Genomic DNA, 16,152 nt, shown 5'->3' on the forward strand with positions numbered 1-16,152 from the left:
CAAAACCATCAGAGACCTAGACCATAACAAAGAAGGCAAACAGATATTTTTATGTCAGGTGTGGCTAGCAAAAATGTATGTCTCATAGGACCTTAAAGAATCCACCAAGCCCTTATCCCCGTCACAATTTCATTCACTCAGATATTCATAAAAGCCACTCCTAGTGATATGCACGGAACCGGGCAGAGGACGTTTGAAGGCGGTGGGGGGAGGGTTGTCTTTAAGGGTGGGGGAGGGTGCACTTATCCCTCCCTCCGCTTTTCCCCCACCGGCGCTCAGTTTTTTGAAAGTCCATCGGGGCAACAGCATACCTCATTGCTGTCCCATTGTCCCCTTGACCGGAAACACCTGGAGGTACCCGACATGCCTGTGCGTGTTGCTCACAGGCACGTCAGGTACCTCCAGGTACTTCCTGTCAAGGAGGAAATGGGGCAGCAAGGAGGTATGCTGTTGCCCCGATGGGGCAAAACACGATGGGGCAAAACCCTTTCAAAAAACCGAGTGCTGGCGGGGGAGATGCGAATGGAGGGATGAGTGCACCCTCCCCCGCCCTTAAAGACAATCCCCCGCCTTCGAGCTGGCGGAATCGCTGGTCATTTGAACCAGTTCAGAGGCCCATAAAGGGCCGCCAAACCGGTTCCATGCACATTCCTAGCCACTCCTGTGAAGGAGACTGTATATTTGTATCTATTCATATATTAGATGCAGGTAAACCAGTGATGTCCCAAATGGCTCAGCAACCCTTTATCTGACATGAGCCCTTCCAGCACTAGATTGTCATCATGGGAACAGGTAGCAAGATGCACTTCCAAGAAATAACATTGTAACATCAAATTATAAAGGAATGGGGAGGGTGGAGATTTTGTATATTTTGCAAATAGGTAAAGTATTATTCTTTCCATTCTATGCTTTAATTTTCATCACAGGAAATTATACAGGAGCATACTTAAGAAAGAAAATTGTGCTGCTGGAAACAGCCCTAAGCTGGGACCAATTTAACCAACAGCAAAGGTATTACACAGCATTCAAAATAAACTGGTCTCTTTTTGGAAACAAATGTCAGAGTCACATATTCTTACTAACTGAGAGGAGATAAGCAAGAACATTACCAGACAAATTGGGTGCGTCTTCAGTTTTGTCCACTGGATCTGTAACAAGAAAAACTGATGTTAAATAAACACGAACTGCTGCAAGGGATAAATATATTCAGGGTGACACTAATGGGATCAGTTCCAGCAAACACCTGCCCTGAAAAGTGAGACTGTAAAAGTAGCTCCATGGGAATACAAGCTCATCGAGGACAAAATTATTCTGCATACAAGTGAAGAGATTTGCTGAAGGACAAAGACTGGCTAATTTATTGTGACCTGAGCTTTCATAGGGAATGGGAGTAAAACACTCAAATACGACTAATATTTATACTGTACACTGCTTTTCAACAAAAGTTCCCAAAGCGGTTTACAAAGATATAAACAAAGAAATATAAATAACATGGTTCCCTGTCCCCAAAAGGCTCACAATCTAAAAGAGAAACACAAGATAGACACCACAACAGCTATTGGAGTGAAGCTGTGCTGGGGGTGGAATATTCAAGTCCTGGAATTCCATTAGGTTGGTTAATTCATTGTTATGATGACTGCAATTCCAACTATCCTTTAAAATTATTATTCTGAAATTCTGAGACTTTGGAGATCAGAGGTAACATTTCTAGGGACAATGAAATGCAGAAACTAGCAGGGTAAAGGTTGCAAATTCCCATTTTAAAACATCCAATACATATCCTTTGTTTGCTTACAAAAGGGAGGGGTTGCTAATTTTTCCTAACTAAATTTGCTAACGTTGATGCAGATCAAATTCTGAGTCATGGTACACATTAGAAATATTATTTGGTATATAATGAACAACAGTCCTTTGTTGTTTACTTAAGGGTTTGGGGTTTTTTTTAGCAATAGCAGCTTCTCATGTTAATTTACCAAGATGGATATTAATACCCATAGGAAAAAGTATGTAAAATGTAATGTTAGAGAGGGTAAAAGCATGTAAGTCTATTTTACACATATCAAAAAGCCCTACTCCCAGATAGATTCTTCCCACTGGGAGGGAAATGGGCATTTTTGACCTTACAGACTTTTATTTATAGACTTTTCCAAAACTGCTGTGGGTACAGATACTCATGTGAAAAAGCAGTAACATCAGAAGCAACTCTGAGTATTAAATACAGCAGGGAGCAGATCTGAGAGGGCCAATACTGAAGGAACAGGTCAAATGAAAGCTGCACTTTTCATGAACGATCTCCTAAGCCATTTTGCATGAGGTTTGTGCCACTGTACCTAATCCTAATGGAGCTTAAATGATTACTCGCTTACATCAACTGAAAAACCAATTTCCTGCTTGCCTGGGGCAAAATTTTCAAGAGAACATTGTGCTCTGTATGTAAATGTGCAATGGCAACTGTTAAATACAATCTCTGAAATTTATGCACTTAAACAGAACATGTTCAGATGTGAGGGCTAATAGCATTCCAGTAACCAATTTAAAACAGAATTTAACCAGACTGCTTGTAATTTTTGCAGCATCTGGTGCAGAGATTCTGATCCAGTTTTTGTGCCAGTTTTTGCAGCAGCAGGTCTCATAATAAAATGAAGGTGCCTATAAAGCCCTAACAGCTAAGGTCCAGGTTATTTAAGAGAACATCATCTTCACTAAGAATTCCATTGCCCATTGAGATAATCCAGAGAGGTTCATCTGCAGGCTACATGGGGATGGGACGGACCTTCTCTGTTGCCACACCGAGACTCAGGAATGCACTCCCTGCTGAAATAAGAGCCACTCCATCTCTGACAACTTTTAGAAAGTCTCTGAAGACACATTTATTCACCCAAGCTTTTTAACTAGACTTGTGGTTTTAAATTGTTTTAAGGTTTTAATTTCTGTTTTAATTTGTTTTATATTGCTGTAAACCACCCAGAGATGGAATTTTGGAGTAGTGTACCAATATAATAAATGTATGTATGAATGAACAAGCAAGCAAGCATATGGGGTGCTTTGTGTCTGAAACCAGAGTGGCCTACAATAACAGTTTTACTTTTTTTAGCATGAAAGTAAGACTAGTGGGTGATGGAGGAGGCAGAACAGGAAATATCTTCAGTATCACATTCACAAAAGCTTCTGCAAACAGAAGATATTGAGATCCTCTTATCAAAAAGCCTCACACAGCATGAAATGGAAGCTGAGTGTAAACAGGTCTGGTGGATTTTGGAGGCCAGGGATAGTCATGGGATTTTTACTCACCCTGATGGAAGCCTTATTACAAAAGACACGAGTAATAGCTAGCCAAGTTGGCAAGTCCAAAACATTCTGCAAAACTTCTTCATCCAATTCGAGGTTGGTCAGCTGCCCCTGCCCTTTCAGTGTGCTCAAGTTGATTTTATCAGGGGAAAGGTTTTTAGTAAATCTGTAGCCAAAAGAAAAAAGAAAATAGATGAATGTTGGTATGAATTAGTGGACAGAGTCTTGAATTAGGATACAGAAGATATGGATTTAAATCGGGTGGAGGTAATCAGAAGCAAGAGCTTTCAGCTGGCCAGATCCTGAGAGTGTGCTCCTGCCCTCCCTTCTCTGCAGGTATACTGGAACTGCTGGAACCAAGGGCGCAAGCCTCTTGACACGAGCCTAAGGGTGAAAGCACATGTGGTCTTGCCCTTGTGGCTCTCAGCTTCATGGTAACCAGCCTTTGGCCCACACCAGGACCTACTTTCCAGACAAGCTTCAGGATACATCTGGTGGAGCCCAAAAATGGATCACTTCTTGCTGAGGGCCTATAGTACTTACAAGTTGCATATGAACCTCAAAGAGCTATAACTGAGTGTAGTAACCAAACAAGACAGGAAAGAAGAAAAAACAGCAATGAAGTGGCCATGATAATCCATCCACCCCCCCCAAAAAAAGACAGAGTAAATTGGGTGGTTTCTGTAAATCTCAACTATCTGGGTCCTCTGATAAAGGCAGTCCTTTATATAAAGGTTTTCTGCATTAGACTTGGATGTCTCAGATTTATCTTCCATTAGGATTGTTGGAGATTCTGATGTGGGTGGAAGGAAAAACCAAAGGAGCAGGGAATCCATATAAGCAACTTGCACAGCATTGCATATTAGTGGCAGAAACACTTCAATCTATTTATACCAAGAGAAGAGGATGACCAGCAGCAAGGTGGATGGACTCAACTACGACAGCAATGAATGCACCACTGAGACACCTTAAGGACCAAGTTGAAGACAGATCATCCTGGAGAGAATCTATCTATGTGGTCGCTAAGAGTCGACACAGACTTGACAGCACTTAATCAATCCATCCACCCATCAATCATCTATAGACACTAACTTGAAACAGTCCCTTGAGCTATCAATGAACAAGATAGCTTTAAATACCAAATCTGCTCCAAGAAATATCTGTCCAACTTTACAGGTCAATGGAGGCAAGGCTTTCCAGGTCCCCAGTGTTCTAGGGACAGACAAGAAACAGCAAGCTAGGAATAACCTTGTTCAGTAAACTAAACAGCTTGTGCTAAACACTGTACGTTGGAATTATAATTGTCCAAACTGCAAATCAAAGTACAGGGCAGCTCACCAACTTAGCCAGTTATTGGGAATGATCCCCCACAGAATTGGGATTGAAAGAGCAGAGATTTTTAAGTGTTATCTAACTTTAGTGCAAATATTACTAACTTTTAGCCAAAGCACAGTCTGAATTAATTATGCAGAGCAAGAAAATGCAAGGCTTTAGTGTGACACCAAACCATTATGATAAAAGTGAATATATTACATTCCTATATAAAAAAATAAAAATGGTGCCTCACAAAAGATAATTAACAGTCAAGATAAGTGCAAGAACCTTTTAGCTGAAGCAGGCAGTAAGATACCAGGAGAGCCAGGTACTAGTGTAAATTCTGTAACAAACTGTGCTGAGAGCCCATTGCTGCCCTCTTCCCAGCAACCTAGAGATATCTCCAATTTAGATGAGGCCTCTGCTATATACAGAACAGTGCAGAGGTCTAGTATGTGTCACACCGCTTGTCTGTGACAAGGAGGAGAACTTGATGATTGCCTAAAAGGCATTGCCATTTGAGGAAAAACACATCATCATACATGATTTGACGTTGTTTCAGAACAAATTACTTGAGATTTGAATCTTATCCTAGCTATGAACTTAATAGCTGGTCTGTGACAAATCTGTCTCAGTCCATTCACTATCTGTAAAATGAGGATTATGACGACCTGAAAGTCATCATACTCTTCTTACACTGTCCTACCTCACAGAGTTGCAGTGAGAGTGAATATGAATGTAACACAGTTTGCACATTAAAACTACTGCATAAATCAACAATATAATAAAATCAATTAGCAAGACCACTCTGCCAGCAAAACATCCTGCCTGAGCATTAAAACTCTCTCTTGTTCATAATTATTCTAAACCATTATGTCCTCCTCTCAGGAAATATAATTCTTTTTCAGTTCAGTTACCTGCTGACTTGTTTTCAGCTATCAGGTATGTAAGACTACATGGTGACAAAACATAATTCTAATACTGGAGAAAAGTGCAATGGATTTAAGGAGAAATTGACACAAACTGGAATGACCTGGAATGGAATTTAATAAGTGGGAGACAGATAGATTAATTAATTAATTAATTAATTAATTAATTAAATTAAGTGTCAGGAAAGTGAAGATGATAGGGCTGAACCCATACATTGCATATGGTTTTAAAATATGATTATTATTCAGACTTCTCTCTTGAAACTCAGCCCTTTGTTTAAAGTTCCTTTGTAATCATCACATTGTAATCCTAGGATTACTTACTTTACTGATCTGTAAAAATATTAATGTTTTGCACCTTCCATCCCAAAATGGGACTAGTTTCCATAAAAAGTAAAAACAACTGCACAATAAACGGATTAAAACAAAAATATCAACAGCACCACAATACTGTAAGAGCAATAGCATAACCAACAGTAAAGAATTTACAGGGCATCATCATCACATGTATGCTTTAAAAAAAATCATTTTAATCTGCCACTCAAAAGCTCTCAAGGAGGAGATAAGCTGAACCTCCTGACACAGAGTTCCCCAATCCGGCTATCACTGAGGAAAAAGCTCTATTCTGCATTTCCACCCTCTATACTTCACATGATAAACAGACATGAAGAAGGACCCTGATGTTCCTATTGTGTGGCAGCTTCACATGGATGGTGACAATCCTTCAAATATCCTGGCCAAAACCATTTAGGTCAAAGAATCACCACTTTGAATTAGCCCAGAAACTGAACTGGCATAATAGCAGCACTTTGGGATCAGACTGAAAGGCTCATATCAGCTGTTTAACTGCAACATTTTGCACAAGTTGGTGTTCAGGGGAATAACAAGGTTGAAGTAGGCCCTGGGACAAAGAAGTGAAGATGGGCCCCTAAGCCCCAACAGTTATTCTTCCTCCCGCCCCCACTCTCCGTGTGTTTCTGCTACAGAAGAACTAACTATGTGGACATGGTGAAAAACAAAACATTTTTGTCATGCCCTTTCTCTTAATATCACACACTCCCCACATTCCAACCGGAAGCCAGAAACTTGCCAACGAGTCACAGGGATGGGGGGAGGCCCCCTACTTCATGGGCCCAGGAACATGTTCAGTATATAGTCCCCCACCCTTGTTCAGTTATAGCTATGCCTCCTGTTGGAGTTTACAGTTACTTTCCAGACACATGCCCATGTAGAGCAAATTACAGTATATAGAGAGGTGACCAGTGTTCTAATTTTTTTCTTTTGTGTGCAGAATGAGTTTTGTTCTGGGCAGCAGTATCACAGCAGTGTGTGCACATGTGAATTCAGAGTGGGACCTTCCTAATTCAGCATGAGCAGGATCTAGTGGATATAAAAAAGGTGTAAGCGTGCACACCTTAGAGGGAACACTGGAAGTGACCAACAAATATGTGCAACTATGGCAAGATCAGCCTTCTCCAGCAAGGGGTATAGTTGGTACACCAACCAACTTATTCAAGAGTAACTCCTATTTACTTGTATTTACATTTTTATTTGTGAATAAATATGCCCAGGCCCTACTGCAAATCTGTTTTCCTGTATACTGGAAGATCTTGTCCAGTCACTTTCCAGTCATGTATGTGTGCTGGCTACCAGCAGTCTCCTACATAGCCACTGCAAAGAAATATTTTGCACTTTCCCCTAATTTATCACCTTCATGTGAAGTTGCCTCAAACCTCTTGTACTCAACTATAGGGCATAAGATGTAGCCAAATGAAGCAAGAAAAGGGGAGTTCATGAGAATTTTGGCTTAAGGGCAGGTTTGCTGAGGAATTATGCAAACAGATTACAGGGAAAGCGATTTCAGTCTCAAAATCTAGAGTAACTATTTGAAGAACAACCTGAAATGGCCAGACAGTCTGGGGGACTCATGATAATAGATATGCTGGCTGTTGGAGAAGGATTTTACTTAGATGGAAACATGGCTTTTTCCTAATTCTGGAATGAAAGGTAGGTGTGGCCTGTTCTCATTTTATGCTTGGATTAGGAACATAGGAAGCTGCCATATACTGAGTCAGACCATTGGTCCATCTAGCTCAGTATTGTCTTCACAGACTGGCAGCAGCTCCTCCAAGGTAGCAGGCAGGAATCTCAGCGCTATCTTGGAGAAGCCAGGGGAACTGGGAACTTTCTGCTCTTTCCAGAGCGGCTCCATCCCCTGAGGGGAATATCTTACAGTACTAACACATCAAGTCTCCCATTCAAATGCAACCAGGGTGGATCCTGCTTAGCTAATGGGACAAGTCATGCTTGCTACCACAAGACCAGCTCTCCTCTCCTAAAAGATTAATTATATATACCTCTGGCAATACTAGTATTACCAGGGCAATTCACAAAGGCACAATAAAACAACAACAAATAAAAACAGCAGCAGAAAGTGACAGCATTAAAACAGTCAATTGTTAAAAACTCATAAAGTGTTAAAAGCCTGGAAAAATAAATGTTGGGCAATGAAAGACTCTTTGGGGAGAGAATTCTATAAAGGGGGTACTACAATAAATAAGGCCCCTTCCCCAATAGCTACCCAGCTCAACTCAGCTGGCAGGGGCACCAGAGGAGGATCTCTGCAGATTATTTCAGTGCTGGGCAGTTCGATACAGGATCAGATGCTCCAACTATAAGCACCAGCACTTTGAATTGACTGGGAGCCAGCGGAGCTCTTCAGTTACCAGTTAGTTGTGTTCCCAATGACTAGTTGCAGTTAATAACCTAGCAGCTGTATTTTGTACTAACTGTAGTTTCCCAAAAGTATTCAAAGGCAGTCCCACGTCCAATGCCCTGCAGTAATCTAACCTCGAGATTACATGAGCTAATAACTCTATAGCCAGTCTCTCTCTGTCCAGGAGGGATCACAACTGACACACCAGCCTCAGCTGATGTAAGGCGCTCTGTGCCACAGATACCAACTAAGCCTCCAGTGGCAAAGTTGACTCTATGAGTATCTCCTTGTATATCATCTCTAGGAACAGATAATAGGGTGTACAGGGTATCTGTTTTAATCTTTTCCTCATAGTCTTCCTTTAAAAATAAATATTCCTTTGTTGAAGTTTAAACTTGTTTTTATTTCGGATGCAAGTGATGACAACCACACACTGTGGAGATAGCAAACATTTTTAAATCCATGATTTGAGGAGATTCAGGCTTACAAGTTTTCAGTTGGGTGTGTAAAGACTGGACTGCAGGATACATTGCATTGCCCATACGTTCAGTCAGGCCTCCAAAACTGGAGGGGCATAAAAGACAACTCATGGTAGCACTATAACCCTCAGACAGATCAACACTCTGAGATTCTAGTGATCTAGGCTATTTGTATATCTGACAGTAATGAGAAGGCTGGGGAAAAGGCAGGGAGGAACAGAAGACTCCATGACAATAACTCAGCTGGAACTATTTGAGAATGGAGAGGGGTTGCAGAGTTTTCATGGTCTTGCACAAACAGATACTAGAAAGCAATGCACTAATTGCCATGGAGTGCACAAGTAGGGCTGAAAACAAAAGATATATTGGCAACCTTTTGACATTACTACACAAAGCATGACACATGTGTAATATTCCTGATTACCTAATCATGACATTGGAAACATGATACAAGCTTCCTCCACATCCCTCCATGGGGTATAATTACATCTGCATCAGTGCTTACCAGGGATATCACCAATATCCCTCGTAAGCCCCACCACCTCCAATACGCAGGTTTGGGGTGGTATGTAAATATGTTAAATAAATAAAATAAATATGGACTGTGATCATAAACAGATTTGAAACTGGAATTTGAAGGGTTTGCAAACCCTGGTTGTAAGGGCAATCCAGATTAGTACCAATCATGCTTAGCATCAAACAAGACATAACATTACACCAAGGCTGCTCAACTTCGGCTCAGATGTTGGCCTACAACTCCCATAATCATGGGCTATTGGCCACTGTGGCTGGGGATTATGGGGATTGTAGTTTTAAAAAAAACAGCTGGGGGGGGCTAAGTTGAGCAGGCCTGCATTACACCCAGGTGAAAGCAAACTAGAAAAGGGTAAGGGGAATTCATACAGGAGGGAGAAAGGAATGCTCATGTCCACATTATGCTGTTCTTTTCCTAGCCATGGCCCGCTCACATGTACACAGACAGACAAAAGGGAGAGAAAACTAGTGCTCTAATATATTTGATCTTCCTCTGCTGTAGCATCTGAGATAGTAAAAGAATGTATTGATTCAGAGTGCCTGATTTAATTGGTTGTCTTATATATGGTAGCAGTGCCTTGGGCTTTTTTTCTCCCCCATGAACACAATAAAGCTGTGAATAATGTCATTAGAGAACAATTTAAGTCTTTATTTCTCTCTGTTCAGATCAATCCCTAGACCCTATCTAATCTGCAACAAGCTGTGTGCTATATTACTCTGCCAAAAAACAAACAAACTATTTATAGTACACAGCATTAACATGATTCAACATCACACTAAGGTGGTGCAATAAGGTCCCTCAGTGTGGTCACATCCTCCTGTCCAACATCTCTCCAAAGTTCCTAACTCCATAGACACATACTCTGCAACAGAAGGAATAATACAGAGCAGAAATTGCATAACAGTTTATCTTAATGGCCTGTGATCCAGCAAGTAGAGATTATTTGCCTGATGTTCTAATTACTGAAAAGCCCAAAGTATTACATATGCATTCTTCTATACTAATTCTAATTCTTCACAGCAACCCAGTAGGTGGAGAAGAAAAGCCCCCTTTGTTGTCAAGAAAGATTAAATCCCTGAGTTAATCACACCCTGTGGTTCTCCTATTTCCCTTTGACTGCACTGCCTGTGTAAATGCTATTCTATTGTGAAAGCCACAAAGACAGACTTCAGCAAAACTCTGCCAGAAGAAGAGCAAACAAGGGCTATTCTTGCCCGGTATGGTCACAAGCAGAATCAGTTGCAGATTTGCTAGCTGCTGATCATACAAAATTAGGCCCAATCCGTACATTAAATGCAGACACAGCAAAAAATGTAAAAGCACATGCAAGTGGTCTAATTACATGAACAATGTAATATGTGGAGTAAGAAGCTCTTAAAATACTGCTGAAGGTAACCTCTATGAATGGGGGAGCTTGAAAATGTACTTTCCTGTTTACAAAGGTTGCTGACCCAGTGCTGTGCTGCTGTTCAATGCAGAAATAAACAACCAGTTGTAAGGTATGAATCAGCCTTTAGGATTTATTATTCAAATTTGTACACCGTCCCAAACTTTAGTCTCTGGGCAGTTAACAACAGCACTAAAAAAGTTAAAACATATACAAAAACTTAAAACAATTCAACAATTTAAAAATCACCCGCAGGTTAAAACCCTAAAATTTTAAAGAACTGAAAAAGCTTGGGTGAAGAAGTGGGTTTCCAAATGCTTTTTAAAAATTGTCAGAGATGGGGAGGATCATATCTCAGAAGGGAGCACATTCCACAGTCTTGGGGCAGCAACCAAGAAAGCCCGTCCCCGTGTGGCGGTAACTGGAGACGGATCTCTCCAGATGCCCTCAATGGGCAGTGGGGCTCATAACGAAGAAGACGTTCTCTTATGGTAGATACCCAGGGCCTAAGCCATTTAGGGCTTTATAAGTGATTACTAGCACTTTGTATTTTGCCCGGAAGCCTATTGGCAGCCAGTGTAACTCTATCAGCAAAGAAATGATATGGTCTCTCCGAGATGACGCAGAGACCAACCTGGCTGCCGCATTCTGTACCAACTGAAGCTTCCAGACTACGTACAAAGGCAGCCCCACATAAAGCGCATTACAGAAGTCAAGTCTGGAGATTAGCAACATATGTACCACTGTTTTGAGATTGTTCATCTCAAGAAATGGACGCAGCTGGCGTTATCAGCCGAAGCTGATAGAAAGCACCTCTGGCCACTGCCTCAACCTGAGAAACCAGGGAGAGGTGTGGATCCAGAAGTACTCGCAGACTGCGAACCTGTTCCTTTTGGGGAAGTGTGACCCCCATATAGAACAGGGAGATCAAAATAGTCTCTGGAATTATGACCATGCACAAGAAGTACCTCCGTCTTATCTGGATTCAGTTTCAGTTTATTGTCCCTCATCCAACCCATTACTGCTTCCAGGCAAGCATTTAGGGAAGTTATGCCATCTCCTGAAGAAGCTGACATGGAGAAGTAGATCTGGGTATCATCAGCATACTGATAACACCCTGCTCCAAATCCCCTGATGATCTCTCCCAGCGGTTTCATGGATGCTTTTCAGGAGGATTTAAAAAATGAAAAATAAAAATGTCAGACATGCTGATTCAGAGTGTCTGACAAAAACCACACAGGGACACTGCACCAATCTTCACTGTTGTCTTCTAGTGCAAATGCCAGACCAGGGACTAACAGGACTATTGCACACAGGCAGAATCTAGATTTTAGAACCACCCTTGTTCAAATCCCCTGTACTCTTCTCCTTTCTTGCAGTACTCTTTTCTTTCACTTCTATATAAGAACAGCAATGCTGGATCAGTCCCAAGGCCCATCTAGTCCAGCATCCTGTTTCACACAGTGGCCCACCAGATGACACTGGAAGCGTACAGGCAAGAGTTGAGAGCATGCCCTCTCTCCTGCTGTTACTCTCCCTGCAACTGGTACTTAGAGGCATCCTGCCTTTGAGGCTGGAAGTGACCTATAGCCCTCTGACTAGTAGCCGATGTTAGACTTCTCCTCCATGAAGTTATCCAAACCCCTCTTAAAGCCATCCAGGTTGTTGGCTGTCACCACATCTTGTGGCAGAGAATTCCACAAGTTGATTATGTGTTGTGTGAAAAGTACCTCCATTTGTTGGTCCTAAATTTCATGGCAATAAATTTCATGGGATGACCCCTGGCTCTAGTGTTATGGGAGAGGGAGAAGAATTTCTCTCTATCCACTTTCTCCACACCATGCATGATTTTATAGACCTCTATCATGTCTCCACGCCGTCATCTTTTTTCTAAACTAAGAAGCCTCAGATGTTGTAGCCCTCCTCTTAAGAAAGGTGCTCTAGGCCCCTGATCATCTTGGTTGCCCTCTTCTGCACCTTTTCCAGTTCTACAATGTCCTCCTTTAGATGTAGTGACCAGAATTGTACGCAGTACTCCAGGTGTGGCCTCACCATCGTTTTGTCCAAGGCATTATAGTATTAGCAGTTTTATTTTCAATCCTCTTCCTAATGATCCCTAGCATGGAATTGGCCTTTTTCACAGCTGCTGCACATTTAGTCGACACTCTCAACAAGCTGTCCACCATGACCCCAAGATCCCTCTCCTGGTCCGTCACCAACACCTCAGATCCTATCAACATATACTTGAAGTTGGGGGTTTTCATCCCAATGTGCATCACTTTACACTTGCCAACACTGAACCGCATTTGCCATTTTGTCGCCCACTCACCCAGTTTGAAGAGAACCTTCTGGAGCTCCTCACAATCCATTTTGGATTTCACTACCCGAAAGAGTTATCATCTGTAAATCTGGCCACCTTGCTTCGCTGCTTACCCTTACTTCTAGATCATTTATGAATAAATTAAAAAGCACCAGTCTTAGTACAGATCCCTGGGGGACCCCACTTCTTACTTCCCTCCATTGTGAAAACTCTACATTTATACCTACCCTCTGTTTCCTGTCCTTCAACCAGTTAGTAACCCACACATGTACATGTCCCCTTATCCCATGACTTCTAAGTTTCCTCAGGAGACTTTGATGAGGAACTTTGTCAACAGATTTTTGGAAATCCAAGTATACTATGTCAACTGGATCACTTTGATCCACACACTTGTTGACACTCTCAAAGAACTCAAAAAGGTTGGTGAGACAAGATTTACCTTTTCTAGAAATAATGTTGGTTCTCTCCCAGCAGGGCCTGTTCTTCTATGTGCTTTACAATTTTATCTTTGAGGATGCTTTCCATCAATTTGCCTGGAATGGACGTTAAGCTAACCGGCCTGTAATTTCCCGGATCTCCCCTGGATCCCTTTTTGAAAATCAGTGTTACATTTGGTACTTTCCAGTTCACTGGTACAGAGCTTTGAGGACTCTTGGATGGATACCATCCGGCCCTGATGATTTGCTAGTTTTCAGTTTTTCCAAAAGGTTAGAACAATATCAAGTGACTCTTCTGACTTTCCCTTTCAGCTTCCTCTTCACCATACTACTCATTTTGGAGAAGTCCTCTCTTCTGAAATTCAAAGTGTCTGTGTTAGATTTCCTTGGTGATTCTCTCCCCGCATATATGCTGAATTTGATCACACTGTGGTCACTGTTCCCTAAAGGGTCAATGACACTGACATCACGTACCAGGTAGCACACCTCCTGCTGCGAAACCCCTTTCTCAGACAATTGTGTGTCACACATCCCTGTTGCAGGTAACAATGCAAAGTAATTTGCTAACCTTGTTGCACAAGCAGACCAGGATTGCAAGAGACTGTGCAACTTTGATCATTTGCTCGACTACACAAGCTCTGTGTGTGTGCAAGTTTATTGCACTAGTGCAGCTTGCTTGCTTGGCATTTTTATATACTGCCCCAAACTCACATCTCTGGGCAATTTACAACAACAACAAAAATGGAAACATTAAAAACAATTTTAAAACAATCCATTAAGTCAACAGGTCTAGTTAAAAGCTTGGATGAATAAATGTGCCTAAGCCCTCAAACATTATCTCATGACTTTTAAGTTTCCATTTCCATTCAGCCCACCTTTTCCCAATCAGCCTCTGCAGGAGAGCGTGAACTAATTACGTGAGTCAATTAAGTGAGCTCGTTAATCCTTATGGATCAGCTTTCCTTGATCCAGGAGAGTGATGCAAGAATTGGTCATTGTGGCAACCAATTATGAGAAATGGTAATACTATTACTCAAGCTCTGAGGAAAGGCCCATCATTTCAAACAAGCCTCCCAATCCAAAACCGTTACTCATGATCAGCAATAACCTCCCCCCACCCCTGCCACACACATAGCTTAAGAAATCAAATTCTGCAAATAACTCCACCACTTTCTCTTCTCCTTCATCTGCTCTGACATTTGTATTACTGGACCTCATCATAACATTACCCACATTGTTAAGGACTCACCTGAATATCTTTAAATGTTATATATGCTTCATTTGATTAATTTGTAGCATAATATACAATAGCACAACTATGAACAATGTAATTTTAACTAGTTCTTGGGCTCCCCTCTTGGAATTCAGGCCATCTAGTGAACCTTTGAAATAATAAATTTGCTTCTGTTTTTGCTTAAAGAACCTGTTTGGTCTTTTTTGATTTTCTAGTTATTTGACATCTGGGCTGTATACAGCAATGAGAGTGATTTTCTCCTTACTGCTACTAGTCCTGAACCAACTTCATGAACTTGGTAACTACAAATGTAATGAAGGAGTAGAAAGGAAACAGCCTCTCTGTGGAAAGTATCTGTTTTGCTAATTGCAGCTACTGGAACTACATGCAGGAACTAGAATTCTAGGAACTACATGCAGGAACTAGAATTCTAGGAACTAGAAGCTACATGCAGGAACTAGAATTCAAAGAAAATATGAAATTGACTAGGTTAGATTGCAAGCAGTAAGCTGATCTCACAAATTTCACTACTAACAGAAATGCTGCCCTTTTTTCCCTTTTTGTAGGGCTCTATGGGTTGGTTCAGATGTCACAAGGAACCTCAGTTAAAGTCTTGCTTCAAACGACATCCTCAGGCCTTGGGAGTATGTGCTCCCTACCCCGATGAACGGGTGCAGTTCTACTTCTGATTTAAGTTAAAATAAACTAAGATTAGAGTTGACTGATCTTGGTTATTTTAACTTATTCAAAATAAACTGCAGTATGAAACCAAGGTTTGAAGTGAGTTACAGATCATGATTTTTTAGTAATTAGGTTAGAATAAACTAGGATTGGTTGGTTGTGACATCTGAACCAGTCTTGGTTTATTTTAATCTCAATCAGAAGTAGATGCTCATACAGGCATAGGAGCAAGGAGTGCACATTCCTGAGGCTAGGGGTAGGGCTACCATATCAGAGAGAGGACATGTAGTGATCAGCCTCTCCTCCCTCTAAAGAGTTAACTGGAAGTGAACCCTGTCTTGACTTGACAGGCTGGTGAACTCCAGGGCTCGGCCGATCAGCACACCAGGTGGGTAGGACCTAGAGAGCTGTTGCCAGAAAGAAGGGAGTTCTTTGAAGAGCGAGGCTAGAGGTGCTCAGGAGAATATGCGGCCATGGAGACTGGCTGCACGAGAATAACTCTGCAGATCCTTGAAAGACAGGAGAATAGGAAACTTGAGTTTTCATATGGAGTTTGGTGAGTTCAAGGAAAGGAAGCCTGGGCTTCAGCTTTGGGAAGATTAATTTAGGGAAATGTTTGTTTGTCAGACTTAGTGTTAGAAAAATTATATTTCTTTAGTGTGTGTGTTTTGCATATTCCTGATACTGTTCTATTATTGTTTACCTATAATGTAACTGAAATAAGAAACACTAAGCCCATCCTACCTAGGGCATTGCAAAAGACTCTATAAACATTTAAGCATGCATTAAGACAACCATTTTTGTAATTCTAATTCTTAACTGTATCTAAGAG

General features: G+C 41.4%; 1 protein-coding gene across 3 annotated transcripts in view; it reads right to left on the reverse strand.

Moving 5' to 3' along the window:
• The window catches only part of BLTP3A (bridge-like lipid transfer protein family member 3A), a 101,111-nt gene that overhangs the window by 60,164 nt on the left and 24,795 nt on the right, over nt 1–16,152 (reverse strand). For all 3 annotated transcript variants that reach the window (XM_053246232.1, XM_053246231.1, XM_053246230.1), the window contains exons 2-3: nt 3,292–3,454; nt 1,110–1,148 (exon numbers count right to left, since the gene is read on the reverse strand). In XM_053246232.1, coding sequence (XP_053102207.1) covers nt 1,110–1,148; nt 3,292–3,454 — 202 coding nt within the window. The remainder of the gene's footprint in view (nt 1–1,109; nt 1,149–3,291; nt 3,455–16,152) is intronic.

Source organism: Hemicordylus capensis, chromosome 4 (assembly GCF_027244095.1).
Source record: "Hemicordylus capensis ecotype Gifberg chromosome 4, rHemCap1.1.pri, whole genome shotgun sequence".
NCBI lineage: Eukaryota > Metazoa > Chordata > Lepidosauria > Squamata > Cordylidae > Hemicordylus > Hemicordylus capensis.